A 19851-nucleotide genomic window follows, 5' to 3' on the forward strand; every position below is an offset into this window, starting at 1 on the left:
TTCCTACTACTCCGGGGCCAGACTCTAGCTGAATTTTCCAGAGTTAATAGCTGGTACTATCAACAAATAGCTTTTGTAGCAAGAGTCCTTGGACCACTGTTCTCTCTAAAATAAATGAATAAATCTTTTTAAAAAAAAAAGGAAAAAGAAAAAAAGGTGGGAGTGAGGGCGCGCCTGGGTGGCTCAGTCGGTTAAGCCTCAGGCTCTTGATTTTTGCTCAGGTCATGATCTCATGGGTCGTGGGAATGACCCCCAATCAGCGAGGAGTCTGCTTGAAGATTCTCTCCCTCTGTGCCCCCTCCCACTGATTCACACATGCTTTCCTCTCTAAAATAAATAAATCTTCAAAAACAAAACAAAACAAAACAAAACAAAACAAAGAGTCCTTGGACCACTGTTAAACTGTTCATTTTTTTCCAGCCCCACAAAACAGTGCTGACATTTGGCCACATCCAATTTTCCTTGGGACCAGGTACCCTTCAGTGCCGCCTATGAGAAGACTTAACCCAGAGCGACCAGGTCCTCCGTGGCCACTCACAGCCATACATCCCCTTCCAGCTACTCCATGGGGCATCCACCTATCCCAGATGGCGTAAGAGTAGAGACGGATGGGAAAAGCTTTTGTCTGGGGAGAGGCTTTGTGTAAACAGGCAATCCAGCATCCTAGTTAAGAACAGAGCTGTCAGGTCAGAAAAACAGGAATGCTAACCTGGCTCTGCCACTTACTAGATGTGTGAAATTCTACAACTTAAACACTCTGAACCTCAAGTTCCTCATGAATAAAACTGCACTAAGAATCTACCGCATATGGTTGTTGTGAGGATCAAATCTTTCCATGTTTGCAAGTCATTCCGTGCATGGTACATGTTCCGTAATTGATCCTTGGAGCTATGATGGCTACTGTTGTGAGGATTCAGGTTCCTATGGGCAAACTGATCTGTAAACCAACCTCCACACTGACACCATACAATGGCCAGGGGCCACAGACTAGTGCTGCTTGGGCGGACAAGACACCATGGTGAGGATGGGAGAGGTGCCAAGAGGGAAGGGGAGTTATGAAGCCTCAAAGTTTTTAAGGACAGGATTTGAAAGGAGATATTCTTTTGCTGTTCTCTGCCACCCCCTACTGATTCAGAGCAACAAGCACAGGTCTCCTGCTTCAGTAACTCTGAGGGAACAGGGAGCTTAAGGAGATACAGTGCCACTTGAGGAAGTCCTCTAGCAACGGAACTTAACAATGGGCTGGAAGAAAAGAGGCGTGAAACATAACCTGGCAATTAGTTACCCTGAGTAACTAATTAGTTACCAGTGGTCCCATGCCACTTTTGAGTTACTTTATAGGTGTTCAGATTCTAGCAATTCAACCAGCCATACATATGCCCTTTGATGCTCATGGGAAAAGAAGATATATTCATTCATAAAGATAAATTCAAATCTTAGCTGCAGCACCTACTGGTAGCTACGTGACTTTGGACAGATCACCTGATCTCTCCGGTCCTTTTTTCCTATATTTGTAAAACTGAGGTAAGCACATATACCTTGTATAGGTACTACTAGGAATAAACCGGACATTTAAAAGCACCAGTCCCTGACGCTCAATGTTTGTTTCCTTCACTTTTCTTCAATAAACTATAGGTCTCTCTTCCTAAATCACTGCAGATGTTATCTTAGGGTACAGCACACTCTGGCAAACAAAGACTTTACACCCTGTGTCTGAGCCTGAGAGGTTCCAGGGACGGCTGCAAGGAGCACTGGGGCCAACCCCGGGTAACCCATGTGTGACTCCCTGGTGGATGCCAACCTCCCTCAAAGTCAAAATGGAAACCGAATTTTACTTCTTCCCTCCAAAACCATATATTCTTTCTTCTATTCATTTGTGTTCCCTCTGACTTTTTTTTTTTTTTTTTTTAAGATTTATTTATTTGGGAGAGAGAGCGGGAGGAGGAGCAGAGGCCTAGAATCCCAAGCAAACTCCCTGCTAAGCGCAGAGCCTGATGCGGGGATAAATCTCACGCCCCCGAGATTATGACCTGACAGAAACCAAGAGTCGGACGCTCAACCAACTGAACCACCCAGGAGCCCCCTTCCTGACTTCTTATTAATCGTACCACCACTTTCTCTAGTCACAGGCTTAAAATTAAAACTTCCATACTTTTTACTTCTTTCTATCCATCTACCAATTCAGCCAGAATCCTTCAGGCTCCTTCGGGCCCATTTCTTCCTTCCATCCCTCCTACCACACCTTAGCCCTAGTCCTCTTCACCTCCTCAATTGTAAATGAATTATCTATAGAAACTGTCTCAATTTTCCAACCTGGAGTCCAGGAACTTGACAATACTACTGATGTTTATAAAAAGAAATGGACATTGGTACATTCGGGGGAACCTGGGCAATGAGGGGGAACAACAGCTAAAACACAGCAAAGAAGAACAACACGACCACTGTTATTTTTTTAGGACTTAAGTCTCTGTTATCTTGTATCAGCACAAGAGGATGAATACACAGGGGTCTGGAAGTTATGGTTGGACTTGAGATCGGTAAAGTCATCCAAATATAAAAAAATAACAAATGAAAACTGTTTCCCTGTACATAGTATTCCACACAGTTGACGACACAGTAGACACATATGAACCCTAATCCATGGTCACAATTATTTCAAGAATAGTAACAGTAGCTGTTAACTGTGGATTTACTATGTGCCAGGCACTGTGCTCTGTGATACACAGGTATTCTCTCCCTTGGTCCTTACCACAACCCATGAAAGACATTCTGGCTTCTGTCTTTCTGCCTCTCTTGATGCCACAGAGGGTTGTCCTGAAAACAAGCAGATGCACACTGGCATTCACACAGGCAGGAACTGAGGCCTCCGGCCAACAACTGTATGAGTGAGCCATCTTGAAAATGAACCCTTTGGTCCATTCAGCCTTCAAATGGCTACCGCAATCCTCAACTTCACCACATCTCATGAGAGCCCTAGGCCACACCACCCAGAGAAGCTGCTCCAAGATTCCCGACTTATTCTTCACATAATAAACGTTTGTTACTTTAAGCTGGTAAGTTTTGAGGAAATGTGTCATACAACAATAGAGAACAATACAACTGCCCAATCCAGAAACCACAGACACAGGAAGCCTGAAGGTCCCCCACATGAAGAAGCTGGAGAACAACGGGGATGCCTGGATAGAGAATGAATTCCCCTTTAGCAGACACAGACAAGTGTAGGGAGAAGAAGCATCGGAGAGATTACAGCAGGGATGTATGTATGGTACCTTTAAGTAACTTCCAACCACCACATCCAACAAATGTAATTGTTCTAAAGTTCTCCTCAATCTAGATATAGATATACAGATATATATAGATATATATATATATACTGGTCTCAAAAAAGCCAGAATGGAAGAGTTGATAAACCATAAACAGATAGTTGATAAACTGACTAAAATGTATCCAAAGCCTCCTCGTTAGAACTTTGGAAATAATTCAGTATTTTGATAGAGAAAAGTGGTGACACAGGAAGCTTCCCTGAACATTTTCATTTCTACCTCCTACTCTCCCAGACCGCTTGGCTCACCTTCCCAGCTGATACCCAACAAATGTTTATCTCAGTGAACCACCCTCCGTCAGTCCTCTCATCCTACCTGGCCCTAAGAAGAGTTCTAGTACAGCTCAAATGAAGAGAAAGCTGTAGTATCATCTATCTGTTCCCCCGACCGAAACTGAGAAACGAACTCCTAGGGCACTGACTTTTCAACATTCCTAATGTTTACACCAGAAACACACACACACACAATTTACAATTAAAACTGAATTTTCAGCAAACAATGCTCACCATTATAGTGTGCGTGCATAGCATTTTGGTATTATTCTATTTCATTTTTTTTTTAAATAACAGCTGGTTAGAATCCACGACCCAATAATGGGTCCCAAAATATAGTTTGAAAATACATCCTAAGACATACTCCTGAAATCCTACTTAGAGACAAAAAAAAAAAAAAAAAAAAAGACCAAAATAATAAATTCCCCTCAATCTTATGTAAATAAGATTTTCATTTCCCCACATGTATAAAATATGCATTAAGGCTTAGGTTTCAACCTAGTCCAGGATGGCCTCAGGCAGTTTCTATTCAAATATGGATAATTACCCAGGCCCTAAAATTCCTCCAGTCCTACAGCTAATGACTGGAAAATCCACAAACAACCTTCACTAGAATCCCCTTCTCACTCTTACCAAGTCTGCCTCAAAGGCAAATTTTCAACCTTGTCAAATTTTTTAAAAGGAAGTTAAGAAGGCCGCAAAATAAAACATCAGCAAAAATCTAGATTTGCCTGGACAGAGACCTATAACACATTTTTTTGTACTTCCACAAAATTAACCACTGGTTGCAGTTAAAAAGAGTAAAATCAATCTACGGAGACAGAAAGTAGATTAGCGGTGGCCTAAGGGTGGGAATGCAGAGTGACTGCAAACAGGCACAGGGCTAATGGAAATATTCCAAAACTGGATGATGGTGGTAGTGTCACAACTCTGTAAGTTTACTAAAAATTGAATTGTACACTTTAAATAACTGAATTTCAAGGTAATTTGTACAGCAATTATTTATTGCAAATTATATCTCAGTAAAGCTGTTTTTATTTTTATTTTTTTATTTTTTCAAGATTTTATTTATTTATTTGGCGGGGGGGCAGAAGCAGCGGGGAGAGGCAGAGGGAGAGGGAGAAGCAAACTCCCTGCTGAGCAGGGAGCCAGCCATGGGGCTGGATCCCAGAGTCCTAGGATCATGCATGACCTGAGCCCAAGGCAGAGGCTTAACCAACTGAGCCACCCAGGTGCCCCAGTTTTTTTTTTGTTTTGTTTTGTTTTAATTAATAAAGCTGTTTTTTTAAAAAAAGAAAGATTTATCCATCTGTGTTAGATGAGGAAAAACATCCAAGAAGAAGATACATGTTAGATAAAACAATCAAAGTGCAGAATAATGTGTATACCATGTTCCCATTTGCATTTTTAAATGGTTATACATTTACCATTACCTACACTTCTTAAAGGACATCCAAGGAGCTTGATCATAACAGGTGTCTCTGAGAAATGAGTCAAGGGGGATGAAATTTGATTTTTTTTTTCTTTTCAAGAAATTTGATTTTAACTGCATTCCCTTTTGTATTGTTTGAATTCTTTTGCCTTGAGCATATGAAAATAAGTTGGTTAGGAGCCCTCAGAAGGAGGACCCTCACAGTAGTTAATTACGGTGCTAGTTAATACTGTCTTTTGAGGAAGAGGCTAGCACTGTCCTTCAGAATTTAAATATTTCTCAGAAGACAATGTTAAAAAGGTGACGGTCTTAAACAATAAGATACCTAAAGTGACAGAAATCTACCCTGAAACCTCAGTGCACTTGAATGACCTTTAAGGAGCAAAATGTGGTTTCTTAAGTTTTAGTAGTCAGCTTCTGCAGGTGCTGGAACAAAATGGAGTGGTTTCTGCTTCACAATTATACATCTGAAAGGTATTCAATACATTCTGACCAAACACAAGACCACATGCATCTAGAAAATCGAAAATATACTCAACAAAATTTATTAAAAGTAAAAAGAATACACAAGTGAAAAAACTAGAAATGAACCCAAAGGGCCACTGAACACCATACTCCCAAAGTTTGTAACCAGATCTCTGGTAGCTGCCCAGATCCCGGCCTGACTTCTGCCTTCTTGCCTCACCTCATCTCTTGGCTTTTGTTCATCTAAGTACCTGATCGAGCTCTTCACCTTGCTACTCAAGGACACAGACACTCCGAAAATTAAGAATCTGTGGCTCCCTGAATCCCCCTCTGCCCCACTTTCCCAAAATGCAGCCATCCTCTGGCCTCAAGCCCACTCCGTCATCACAGGGCTTCCTGATTCCGAAGGCCAAGGTCACCAGAATTTGGACCACAAAATACTAGCATTCCCAACTTCACACCCAAGACACATCTAACCTGCATCCAAGATTACTTGTGGCCCCTCCCACCCAGATCCTCACTTGCTTGTGGAGCATCTTCTTCTTCCTCCCTCCGAAGCCATGCCTGACAAACATCCACCAGCAGGGCCAATCTTGCCACAAGCCCCTCAACTACCAACCAAACCCCCCCTCTGCCCCTCCCTGCAGAGCTCGCCCCCTGGAGTTTTACCCCCACCACTACGGCCCCTTTTTCTATCCTCATCTCATGGTGCTACTTGGATGATCTCAACTACACTATTCAACATTCAGTCACCTATATGTACACACCTGCTCTGTCCAGGACACTGGCAGGGAGGGAGGAAATGATGGAATTTTTGTAGACAACATTTAAGGACAGTGTTTTGTTTTTTAATAGCAGCTTCACTGACACAAACTTCGCATACAATAAAAACCACGCTTTTTAACATTTTTCATATACTCACAGTTGTGAAACCATTACTACAATTTAATTTTAGAACTTTTCATTGTCCCAAAAGGAGTCTCATACCTATTAGCATCTAGAGTAGTGTTTTTGTGGAAAGGAGTTTCAGACTTGCAAACTTTTAGAACATTTAAAGTGATAAGGCGCTCATGTTATCCAAACACTGTACAGTATGTGATCTAGATTAATATAGTTAATAATTACCCACTGTTGGGGCCCCGCAGTTTAAAGGACAGAGGTAAAGTTTTCCCTTGGGGGAAAAATTCAGCACAACTATTAAAATAACAAGCAACAATAAAGAGCAGTTTGTATCTGGAAAGCACCTCATGGCTTTTAAATGCACTCAAATACAATGGCTTTTTTCTAAGCCTCTAGATGGGCATACAGAGCATTTACAAGAAGGAGCCTGAAGTTCAGCGACACGTGCCCGACCCACCCAGTCACCTAGGCGGGTCCCCCAGCCCAGCTCTTCTGACCCCCCGTCTTTTTCCCGGACCCACACTTTCTCACTATTCCATCACGGGAGAAGTGCACAAGCAGCTCGATGAGAAGGCTGTGTGTTACCATGAAGCAATTCCAAATTCATATCTGAATGGAAAAAGAAAAGAAAAGAAGCCTATTTATGTTCTCCACACAACAAAACATGCCTTTGTTTTACGCGAAGGCCCTGGAGATTCTGTCAGCACTGGCCCAGCTGTGACACACACACACTGGTTCAGCGGCCTGTGTAAATGTTCTTTGTTTAGTGGAGAGAACGTGAGCCCTCTCTAAACCCAAATCCTAGGTTCCCCTGAGGTCACCCTCAGAGTCGGTAACGGAACCTGACTGATGAAGTACCTGTGCCTCGCTCAACGGTTGCGAAGACAGGTTAGAGTTAGAAAATTTTAATTAAAATGAGGTAAGTTCTAATTACTTAACAGTTGTCTCCAGAATAACATCGTTTCTTATTCACCAAGCGCTTATTATAGCCTGAACCGTTGGGAACACCCGGCTCCACCTTGTTAACCAGAGAGAACAGCTCACCTTTTCCGGGAACATTAACTCTTTTTTTCAGACAATAAGGTAGTATTTAGTGGGTTTACTCATTAGTCACTAAGCCTTTAATGGCCTTGAAGAGATTAACGAATTCTGAAAAGTAATCTATTGTGGGTAACAATGGTGAAGGTTTCCCTATGGTTACAGAAAACCACCACAGTGCAGGACACAGAACACTGATGCTCAGTTAGATACACCACACACCCACACACCCACACACCCACACACACACACACACTGATGCTCAGTTAGATACACCACACACCCACACACCCACACACCCACACACACACAAACATTGATGCTCAGTTAGATACACCACACACACACACACACACTGATGCTCAGTTAGATACACCACACACCCACACACCCACACACCCACACACCCACACACACACAAACATTGATGCTCAGTTAGATACACCACACACACACACACACACACACACACACACTGATGCTCAGTTAGATACACCACACACCCACACACCCACACACACACAAACATTGATGCTCAGTTAGATACACCACACACACCACACACCACACACACACACACACACACTGATGCTCAGTTAGATACACCACACACACACACACACACACACACACAAATTCCCCACAGGTACTCTATTTTTATACGCACTGGTTACATATGGTAACAAATTTTATACGACATAAATGAAATGGTTAGTGCTCCATGTTCGAAGAAATTAAACATTTCTATCATCCGCCATTCTTCCTCAAAAATAGAAAAAAGCTGGAGGGGTCAACACTATCAAACCAACTAGTGAAATTTCCTCAAATTTAACCTTAAAATCCAGTATTCATTACAGGTTCTCTCATCCTGGCAGGAAGAATAAACCAATAAAGAGATTAACAGCAGTCCACAGCATTATAAGGCGCCGATGAACCACACCACCTCACCTCAATGTGAGCAACACCTGGACCATTTCCTTCAAACACAAACCCCACCTCCCCAACAAATCTGACTCTGCTTGCCGGCTAGCAATAACCTCTGAACGCTCTACTTATAACTCATACCTCTGTACGCATTTTGCCTTCCACCTGGGATCATACTTACGTACAAAATATAACTCCTACTAGACTAAGCTGTTTGAAGGTTAATTCCACATCACATTCAATCTCATGGAATTCACACCACATCAACATCAACTTCACCTCCCAGATATCACTCCTCACTGCCTAAGTTCCAGGTACAGAGGCTCTGCACCTCTCCACACATTACACACCAGGTCACCTCTATGGTGACCCACAAGATGGCCTCCAAGAGGCTTCACTGCTGGAAGTCACACACTGTACCCGGGACGATCTGTACGACCAATAAAATACAGCTCTTGGGTTCTCTCTCTGTAGGATCGATGAAAATTAGGTCATTGGCAGCCTTATGGAAAGGCCCATGGAGTAAGAAACTGATACCTCCTGCCAAAGACTACCCAAGTCAAGCTTTGAGATGACTAAAGCTCCAGCCAACGGCTTTACTGCAAACTCCTGAGAGACCCTGGGCCAGAACTATGTAGCTAGCCAGTCTCAGATTCCTGGCCTTCAGAAACTGTGTAAGGTAACAAATGTTTGTTTGTTTTTTAAGCTGCTAAGTTTTAGGATAATATGTTAGGCAACAAAAAAATACATATGAATTTGTTACCATATGTAAGGCAATCTCCATATCACCTTTATCTAGAATATTCTTTCCTAAGCTGACCTATCAAAATTCTAAAGGTTGAGATCCAGTGGGGCTTATCTTTTGTGAAAATGCTTTGGATTCTCCCTCACCGGAATTACTTACTCCTTTCCCTTAATTCAAATTGTGTGAGTCACTTTAACAATGAGGGCAGTCCGTCTTATGGTACAGTGAAGACTCACAGGCCTGCATCCCAGACCAGCCATTAGCTCCCCAAGGCACAGATGAGGTCTCCATCTTCTCATTAACACCAGTCTGGCCTAGTCAAATCAAGGATTCTCAGCCATCCCACATCTGTGTACAGAAAAAACTAGGGAGTGATATTACTGGCCATTAGTTAGGGTTGGGCTGATCCCCAGTAATAAAAACTTGATTAACTGTGGAGAGGGCCTGCTGTAGTCAGGGACCGCGTTTGGAAAATGGGGAGAGTCAGAGAAAGAGGAAAAAGGAAAAAAAAAAAAAACAAAAACAGACTGGTCCCGGGCAGAACTCAACTTGTCCTACCTTTCCCTATCCCTACACTTTCTCTTATAACCCCACCAGAAGAGAATGGAGAAGGAGGAATAATTGACGGAAACATGCGTTCACACATTCACAGAGGAAGTGAGATAAAGCAGGTGGTTCAGGAGTCAACAGAACACCACTCCCCAAGTCAGCTGCAATGACTCCCAGCAGCTGACGGCAGTGGTCACAGAGCACGAACTGATCTGGGTTGCATCTTGATTCCACATTTAGGAACCATAAGACCAAGGAAGGAAGCATCCACTTCTTGGGCCTTCACATTTCCCACCTGCAAATTACTGTAACTTACTAAGGCAGCTTTTGAAAGGACTAAATGAGACAATCTACAAGTTCATGTGAAACATCTAGAAGGCTGCTTGTTATCTCATTCCCTTCTCTTCCCCTCACCGGAGCCAGCCTTCAGGAGCTGTGCCCCAAATAGGAGGGTCTAAACCCTAACACGAGGACCCAAAGTCAAGTCATCTCTATTTTCCTTTGTTGCTATAATTCCCAAAAGAGGCTCTAGGTGGGGCACCTGGGTGGCTCAGTCAGTTAAGCAGCCAACTCTAGGTTTCAGCAGGTCATGATCTCGGGATCCTGGGATCCAGGCCCACATCAGGCTCCACACTCAAGAGGGGAATCTGCCTGAGGATTCTACCCATCCCCCCACCAGCTCCATCTGCCCCTCCCCCTGCTCACACTCTCTCTCTAAAATAAATAAATCTTAAAGAAAAAAAAAAAAGAGGCTCTAGGGTTGGAAAGACAACCTTCAAATTCACTTATATACCATATACAGCTCCAATTTAAAAGTTTGGTTACTTTGGGGACTCCTGTGTGGCTCAGTTGGTTAAGCGTCTGCCCTCAGCTCAGTTCATGATCTCAGGGTCCTAGGATTGAGCCCCACATCGGGCTCCCTGCTCGGCGGGGAGTCTGCTTCTCCCCCTGGCTTGTTCTCTCAAATAAATAAATTAAGTCTAAAAAAAAAAAAAAAAAGGTTTGGTTATTTTTTTGGAACACACATTTTCCCTTTGAACTCATTAAAACTTAGCAACAGGCCACCCATAAGCACAGTCCAGGCTAATTCTTTTTTTCAGCTTCATAGTTAGCAATGTCTGCCACATTAAAAACAACCAACAGATCAATCAACCAAAAATTATCATTTCTAGAATTTATAGGTATCACAAAAACCTACTCTAGGGACTAAGAGTATATAAAGATTAATAAACCTACTGAGGATTGGATAGTTCCACTTTCAACATGAAGTACACGTGTTAAATGTTTATTAAGATTCTAATACATTCCACCGTATTAAGCACCAGAGCAGACAAAAAACAAAACACTTTTCAAAAAAATGTTATTTATGCTCTCATTCATGAAACATACATATTAAATTTTTGAACAATCATAAAAGTCACAGTTTATTTGCAGACTACTCTGTAAGGTGAATTCCATGGAAAAGACTCCAATATTTAAGTTATATATAACAAATTCTGTAATTAGCTTTAAAGAAACAAGTTCAAGGAACGGTCAGAACCAACCAGGTCATTTATGCTTCTTCAAATGAAAATAATCCTTGTCAGGCAAACGTTTTGTGTAATATTTTGTCCTTTTCTCTATTATGAAGAATATCATGATAACAATACAAATAATTAGTAACTAAATTACATCCTAATTTTACCAACATACAAGGCTAGGATTCTGCAACATGGAAGCCAAATTCCAAGTATAATAAGGACTTTAAAAAATACTGAACAGTAAAAAACAGCAGACATTTTACAATATGGGAAACCATAAAGAAACCGATCAATACTCATCAGAACCAACAGGGCCCTTCAAGCTCACTGAGGTTCAATGACCTTCCACTCCTGCTCCCCTTCCTGAAAGGTCTGCAGTGTCCTTGTCACACAGCTGAGACCAGCACGAGCTTTTCCATAGCAACTGCGGCAAGCCCCTTAGCACTAGGAAAAGCCTCAGATGCCTCCCCTTATATTAAATATTTATTAGGTTTCAAGATAGTGGTCTTGGGGGGAAGTTTATGGGATGCACACATGGTTTAGAGCCTATTGCCCTTTCTTCAAAATACCTTTTCTATCAGGTTCTCTGAAATAAACCCACAACTGGTTCCTTGAGGCTGTGGAACTGCCTTCCACATGGTATTCAGTGCCCGTTTTAATCAAACCGAAGGGTTTTCAATTTTTTTAGGTCATCTCAATCCCTTCAGCATCTCATCCAATAAGTCGTAACAGAAAAAAAAAAAAATCTAATAAAGCACTATTATCTATTTAAAACCTAATAAGCCCCTTAGATCTTGGTTGTTTGGAAAGAATTAACACTGTAATGACTTACTCTGTGGGTTACTTTTTAATTTGTTTCCACACATCACATGAGGTTCCAAATGTACAACTGCCTCAGGCTCTGCTGAAGTTCTCCTAGAGGAGGAGGACGAGGTTCACTCTATTCTGGGGGAGCCCTGCTGTTAAAATCAGCACAAATGTTGTTATCATTTATTGGGTATTTTCACATCCCAGAACAGAAAAGCACAAAAGTAAGTAATAGATACTCGGGTGTCCTCACAACAGAGTTTCTTGGCTTTAAAAGGAGATGCTCCCAAGAAGCTCAGAGATACAACAGCAACCTTGTTTAAGCACAGCTTGTAGCCAAAAGTGACCGATCTAAGTAGATTTGGACGGCAAGTGATCTCTGAGCACACATGGCAGTTGTCATCACACAAATCTGAACACATTTTCAACGCAAAGCAGTTTGCATGGTATAGATGAAGCAGGACTCTCCGGGAGCTGCTGAAACGCAAGAACTCCTTCCTCCGCTTCTTTTTATCTAGAACCTCGCTCAATGCCTGGCACCCGGCACGTGCTCAAAGACTGGGGACAAGGGACCAAGGATCTTAAGAATTTTTCTCCTTCAGGAGAGCTGCCCAGTAGAGGACCACCCCCACGTCCAGCAGTCACTTTGGGGAGCACCATCAGCAGCATGGGAAACTAGGAAAACCTCACGCATGCATCACATTTTTTTACTCAAGAAATGGCAGGTCCCTCTCTCTCTCTCTCTCTCTCTCTATATATATATATATACTAGGATCACTCCAGACTAATCAATATTTTCAACTGCCAGAGACAAAGGAGAAAAAACAATTTTTTTTGAAACTGAACTTAAAAGTAAATGTCCTTTACTCTCACATTATGTCCTCCCTGATTTGAGAGGGGGTGTTAAAAATCGCACATTTATAAAAAAGATGGTGGGGCTTTATGTTGGTTGATTTTAATGATTTGGCAAAACAAGGAACTGACAACTCAGCGTGAGCTCCCCACCCCTAATTTTAATTTTACCCATCTATGAAATCAAACGTATTAGCAATGGTAGTGCTGAGATGTAACACCCACTTACCCTGCCACCACCTAACTATGACTGCAGCCCCACCTGACACCTGCCAGACTCACGCAACACATATCACTGCCCAGGGCAAAACAGGAAAAGAGGAATAACTGGTTTAGAAAGTGGAGGACGCAAGAAATGCTACATTTGGTTATCAATATGCAGAGTCTGACAGGAGGGAAGAACATCCAGAATGGAGAAGTCTAACAACGACTTCACATAAAAAGACACCTTTGGACTTATATCCTCTAGAAACTTGATGTAAGTGAGCCGTTGTTACTGAGGGCAATTCTTAATCCATCGAGTGTACTGAGAGCGGAAAAAACAGTTGAGTATCAGTTTTAGGAAGTCTACAAAAAATGAAAAAAGATTGGCCAGCAGCCCAAAGCCCATTTCAGGATGAATTTCCAAAGAGCCCAATCAGCACATTTTTACAACTTTCCTAGCAACTCTGGTTTAGGCCCAGCTTAGGAGGATAATAAAACAAATTACTCAGGGCTAGGTGTTAATGTGGTGAACATCATAAAGAGTCAGGGTGACATTATCAATCAGAACAAAACTAAAATAAAATATATACATACTCAGCAATTTCACTTCTCCATATTACCCTAGGCCAACATGCTTGCCTAAAGGAGGAATAAACAAAGATATTCAGTGCAGCATTTACTTATAACAGTTTTAAAAAATACTGTAAAGAACCAAAATGCCCATTAACAGAATTTAAATTAAAGCATATTTATACTCTGAAACACTATGCAGCAGTTAAAAAGAATGAAATGATCACGGGGTGCCTGGGTGGCTCAGTCGGTTAAGCGTCCAACTCTTGATTTCAGCTCAGGTCATGATCCCAGGATCGTGAGATTGAGCCCCACATAGGGCTCTGCACTGAGCTGAGCATGGAACCTGCTTAAGATTCTCTCTCTCCCTCTCCCTCTGCCCCGTCCTCCTCCCCAGCTCTCTCAAAAAAAAAAAAAAAAAAATCACTATTTGAAAGCTCTCCATAAGACAGCCAGATGAAAAATATAGAAGTGCATATAGTATGAGAGTATTTGCCTTTTTGAAAGTCACACATAGGCAAAAATCAATTCTAGGAGTGCTCCCAATGTGTGGTCCCGGAACCAGAGCGTTGACATCACCTGGGAACCTGCTAAAAATGCAAATTCTCAGGCCCCACCCCAGACCACTGAATCAGCGATCTGCGTAAAGCAGTATGTTTGAACAAGCCCTTGGATGCAAGCAAAAGCTTGAGAACTGCTGGTCTACACAGACCTGTATTCAGCTCCCTAAAAAAAGGATAGGACTCTCACCAACTGAGGTCTCTAAGCAAATATCTTTATCTACATTCTCTCCCTCTCCTCCCTGCCTTTTTTTGACAAGGAGAGTGTATTCATGCATCGCTCTCATAAATTAAAAGTAACTTTTTTTAGATACTACAGATACTAGGAGGGGACTTGAGGAATGGTTAGCCATGCAATTACGGTAGAGGAAAAGCTGATGGAATAGGAGAATGGAGGTTCCCTGTGAGCTACTGAAAGGCTGGAGGTCACAAAAATCATGAAAAACAAGCCAAGGAGGAATTTTACTTCAGAACTCTCACTAGTGTCTCAGTGAGTTCAGCTGATCTCAGCGTGTGCTCAACAGTCAGCTCCTGTACGCTGGACAGCCACCTACCAAAGAGTAAAAAAACAATAATGCAGACATTGTTTTGGAAAAGCTAAAGTGTCACAAAGTCTTTTGTTGTCCTGTTTTGTTGATTCCTTAGCCCTACACGCTGCAGGGGCCAATGCTGCTCCCAGCCCACACTGTCATCTTATATTTGCTGGGGCTGTTTGCCTGGACAGCAGGGAAAAGGAGACAGAAAAGAGGGCTTTGAAATCTAAGTAACAAATGTTAGGGACAAATGATAGTAGCCACTATCCCTCGAAGCCTTGACATCTCCTTTCCAGGTTGCGGGGCCTAGAAATGCATAAACTCTCTCTCTCTCTCTCTCTCTCTCTCACACACACACACACACCTGTATTTTATTTCTCATTAACTTCACAGAAGTAAAATCAACCATTACTGCCAATATTTATGAACATAAACGCACAAAGGTAGTCTGGAATCCACTTTAAAATAAGGTAATGGAAACCTGTAATATAAAAATAGGATTAGCTATACTTAATTTTCAGCTGAGAGATGTCCGTAAGAGATAACCTTTTAATCTCCCTATTATTGCTACAAGTCATGTTCCAAACTAGGAATAAAAATATGTGGTATTTTATAAAGAATTATGAATTTTCCACTTCTAAATTTTTTAAGTGAGAATACAGCTGATCTGATGTCTAAAATGCAGGCCTCACCCTTGACACACATCCTAGAACAGCTTAAAAAGCCAACATCTAAAACAGCCTAGATATCCTTACCTTAACTTTGCGATAAGAGATCAAGTAGAAGTTTCACTCTCTATAACAAGTACTCTTCAGTTTCACTGAAGAGAAAAAGCAAAATAAGAGTACATTCTCACTCCTGGGTTTTGGGACATCAGCTTCTTCAGTTTCAAGCTTTATTCTCTTGGATATTGCGAGGTCATCACAACCCACTTGTTCTTTGACACAAGCAGAACCCCATGCTCCAAGTGACTGCAGGCCTACAAAGAAACAGCCGTGTGCCATTCAATTATCTGGGCCATGCTTCTCCATGGTACAGAGAAAAATCATCTCTTTTTAGCCTGAAAGCAAGCACAGTTTTCCTTCTCATCTCCCACCATTCAGCCAATTTTTCTTCCTTTAACAAGACCAAATTTTTAGCTACATCCATTTAAGAAGCTTGTGTCCTTTACCTAGAGAAGATGAAACAAAAAGTTATAGCCTCATATAACAGAAATATCCAGTTTTTTAAAAAGAAAAGATTTAACACTACATCAAAAGTAATAAAGAAAAACATGATTTACCTCTAAAGAGAACAGATTTAAAACTTGAGAAAAAGACCACAGTGTAAGGTGTAAGTTATATGAAGAGATCATTTTGTAACATGCCCCCACTGTAACAGATCTATTCCTAAATGAGTTAGGAAGCCAGTTAAAAGCCAGACGGGGTAGAATGGCCTTCAAGGCCTGAGCACTGACCGATAAGCAGCCTGCAATATAAACAAGAGCCCTGCACCTCTCTGTTACTTCGACAACAGAATGCTGCAACCCTGGGAGGCCTCTCCCTTCCTGGGGCACCTTCTAGAACAGACATTCCTGAATACTCAGGAACCTGCCTCTACCTCCCCCACGGCTGCACACCTCAGAAGCAGGTCAATCCTGAACATGTTTTTCCTTCCCCACTCCCCGCTCCAGCTCCACCCGGAGATGAGGGGCCAGCCTTGACCTTGGGGGGGGAGGAGGGCGGGAGGACCAGGCCAGCCTGCAACAGTGACTGACAGAATCACGCGGGCGGAAGCCAACCGCCCCTGGGCTGCCATGAAGCCACCAAAGGCAGCTGCAGCTCCCTTTCGGTCCAGGTCCGAAATGCTCCCTTCCTCAACACCCCCCCCCCCCAACACCAACTGCATTTAATATCCAAAACTGTGACTGGCAAATCCAGCTTTAAAGAAGATCTCTTCTGTGAAAGAAGTCAGGCACAAGCAGGTCTCGGGTTCCCTTTGAACAGAGGAAACTTGATATCCTGAAGGCCTGCCAAAGAAAGCAGCCTGTGTTTCGAGTCCATGCTTGTGATTAAGAACCTGAATAGTGACTGGACAGGGTGTGTGCAGGGGAGAGGGGGGAGGGCAAGCGGACAAATGTTAGTGAATACAGGAAATGAGGTCTGTACTTGGGTTTTTACTTTCATTAAAATGTGCTTATGTTTCCCATAGTATATGTGTCCCTTAATTAACAGGTATTTTCAAAGAAAGGATGATGCTGGGACACAGACAAATCAATGTGGGAGAAGGGCGCTGAAGATGACAGGGGTCTCTAGGCCTTTTTACTTAAAAGAAATGTTTTACTGCTTTGCTTTTACACATTTTCGCCCACTAAGATGATGTTTAATTTACGGGGGAAAAAATGGTGAAGAATTACTGCAAAGCACAGGAAAAGACCAAACACACTAAGTACAGCTGCTTGAACCTCAAGATGCCAGGTCACAGAAGGAAGTGAATGACAGCCGTAGCTGCTTCCCAATAAGCCCCAGGGGGGCTGCCCACTGGCTTCTGCTGGAAGGGAAAAACTAATTCCTCAAAAGGTGTTCCAGTTTCCCCAGGCAGGCCAGACAAGGGTGAGGGGAGTGCTTCGTTTCCAGCACTTCCACATCGCAGCGTGGCCTTCTCCCCAGAACAGCAATCGCAAGACTGTAACTACAGACCCAAAGGCTCTGCTGGACTGGCATCCAAACATTTCACTCATCCGTGGTGAGCACAAAGATTCGCAGGCACAATTCCATACGTTGGAGACCTGGGATTATTAAATAAATCTGCATTTTAGCAAAGGTATGTTTGTAACAAATCCATTTAAGATAAGGTCTCTCCGGGCACCTGGGTGGCTCAGTGGGTTAGGCGTCCGACTCTTGGTTTCGGCTCAGGTCATGGTCTCAGGGTCCTGGGATGGAGGCCTGGATCGGGCTCCCCACTCAGCGAGGAGTCTGCTTGAGATGCTCTTTCCCCTTCTCCCCTCCCGGGAGTGCACACACACTCTCTCAAAGTAAATAAATTAATTAAAGTAAAATAAAATAAGGTCTTTCTACATGATTGAGAGGTGGTGAAATATTGTAAACTATAGGATATTGGGTAGTTCTTTAAGCCCCCCACACTTCACACTCCCTCACTGGTAAGATGGGAAAGGAAGAGTACATCTGAGCAGAGCTAAAGGGAGGCTCACATAAGGCATTTGCTGCCCTGACTTGCTTGGCTGGGGCCAGGACCAGGGGTGCACTGAATAGATTGTGAGCATCACTGCCAAATAAAATTCCTCCTTCCCACTTGATACAGGTTGAAAAGAACTAAGAATTTCAAATTCTTCCAAAGCTAAAAGGCCCAAACCATCCCCATCTCACCTTCTGCGTCCTTCCAATCACCTTTCCGACCTCTAAAGAAAAGGGCAGAACTACCACATTCTCTGTGGTGGGGCGCACCGTGAAGGGCCCAGTAACATTTTTCTTTTGTTCAGCATAGAAAATACAGATGTGAGGTAGTGGTATTAATGGGAAAATGAACACACATTAAAAACTCCCCAATGGGGCACCTGGGGGGCTCAGTCGGTTGAGTATCCCAGCTCCTGATCTCAGCTCAGGTCTTGATCTCAGGGTCATGAGTTCAAGTCCCACACTGGGCTCCACGCTGGGTATGGAGCCTACTTAAAAAATTCCCCAAAACTGCCTGTTATTGCCAAAAGCAAAAGGGTGACTGGGTGAACAGGACCCGGGGTCAAGAGAAGCAGGAGAGTTCTCAGAGTGCCTGGGGGCTCCTGTTACAGTGCCACGTGGGCAAACGTGGGTGAAAGCCCCCCGGAGCCCAGATGGGAGGGGCCACCCACCCCACAGCCTCTTCCTCAGCTCAGGGAGCTGGAGCACTTGCTGGTGGCCAACATGTCCCATGTTTGGTGGCCAGTCCAAGGTGGAAGTGACAATGTGACAAATGTCCATACCCTGGAATGGCACAGGATTAGAACCGCAACTGAACAACCACTTCCCTCAATTCCTTTAATTGATAAAGAAAAATCAAAAGTTCCTCTTCATCTTCCAGTAAATTTTAAAAATTATGCAGCTTCTAAGTGTTTCTGCTATGCTGAGCATCCATACAGAGACCCAAAGAGTTAAAAAGTGTGAGTTTTGAAAAGTCCCAATTAATGATTTGAAATTTTTTCTAAGCTTTGAATCATTACACATGCCAAAAAGAGAAAAAGACCTATAAGTTAACGTCACAAAAGCAATGAAATTAATTAATAATAAATGAACAAACTAGGAAATCTGTTTCTCAGGGGTTTTTTATTTCCACAGAAAAAAGTTAACACTAATAGGAAACATAAAATATCTTGAATAAATCCCTTAAGTAAAAGCAAAATAAAAAGAACAAGAACAAAAAAATTCTTGAGTTCCATTTTATGGCCCTAAATGGGGAAAGATAAAAAGAGAAGACGAAAATGGAAATTCGGTGGAGAAGAAAGACAGGAAAAGAGAGAAAAGCTAAAGGGCGGGGGAAGAGCAAAGCTGGATGACAGACCCACAGAAAAATGCAGCATGCCAAGAGAAAACTGAGAGGAGCTGAAAGACAGATGTGTGATTTGAAGTTTATGCTTCACTTTGGATTTTAGGGAATTATCAAAGTTATCCAGTGCACTTTGAAAAGTTGGTTGTTTCAGCAGAGTTCACTGCTTTTCAAATTTAACAGCTACAGTTGCCATTATAAATAGAATAATCAGACTAGGAAAACGTCATCAGACCAACTGCAGTGACCACAGCCCCAGCAAGAGGCAAACCAGCAAAACAGCAAGACTACCAGGGCTGGAGTCCCTTCTGGAGGTTAAAAAGAGGAAGTTTGAGAATGGATTATAATTTTGGGAAAAATAAAAGCCCCTAAACCAAGAGACACCTGTTATGTTATCTTTACTATTAGTCCAAATTTTCATTTAATCCCTGAAGCAATGAGCAATCCATTTAAAAATCACCTGAAGAACCGACTGAAAGGTATGGTTTCCCTTCAAACAATGATCCGAGAGAAATAGCTGATGGACTCCAGTTTGGGACCTGCCACTCTGGACTGAAAATCGTTTCTTAAGAGAACCTGGGTGAGAATATTTGACAAATCCAGACATGCTGCACACATGAATCCCACAGCCGAGACACTCCA

General features: G+C 42.6%; 1 protein-coding gene across 4 annotated transcripts in view; it reads right to left on the bottom strand.

The window, feature by feature from the left end:
• Nucleotides 1-19851, bottom strand: part of TPD52 (tumor protein D52) — a 106289-nt gene that overhangs the window by 71801 nt on the left and 14637 nt on the right. For 3 of the 4 annotated variants that reach the window (XM_032421918.1, XM_032421916.1, XM_032421919.1), the window contains exon 2: nt 6914-7001. The exons of the other annotated variant lie outside the window; for it this stretch is intronic. In XM_032421918.1, the coding sequence (XP_032277809.1) occupies nt 6914-6980 (67 nt within the window). In that variant the 5' untranslated portion in view covers nt 6981-7001. The remainder of the gene's footprint in view (nt 1-6913; nt 7002-19851) is intronic. 4 annotated transcript variants of the gene reach the window in all.

This window comes from Phoca vitulina, unplaced genomic scaffold, assembly GCF_004348235.1.
Source record: "Phoca vitulina isolate PV1807 unplaced genomic scaffold, GSC_HSeal_1.0 scaffold25, whole genome shotgun sequence".
In the NCBI taxonomy this organism is placed as follows: domain Eukaryota; kingdom Metazoa; phylum Chordata; class Mammalia; order Carnivora; family Phocidae; genus Phoca; species Phoca vitulina.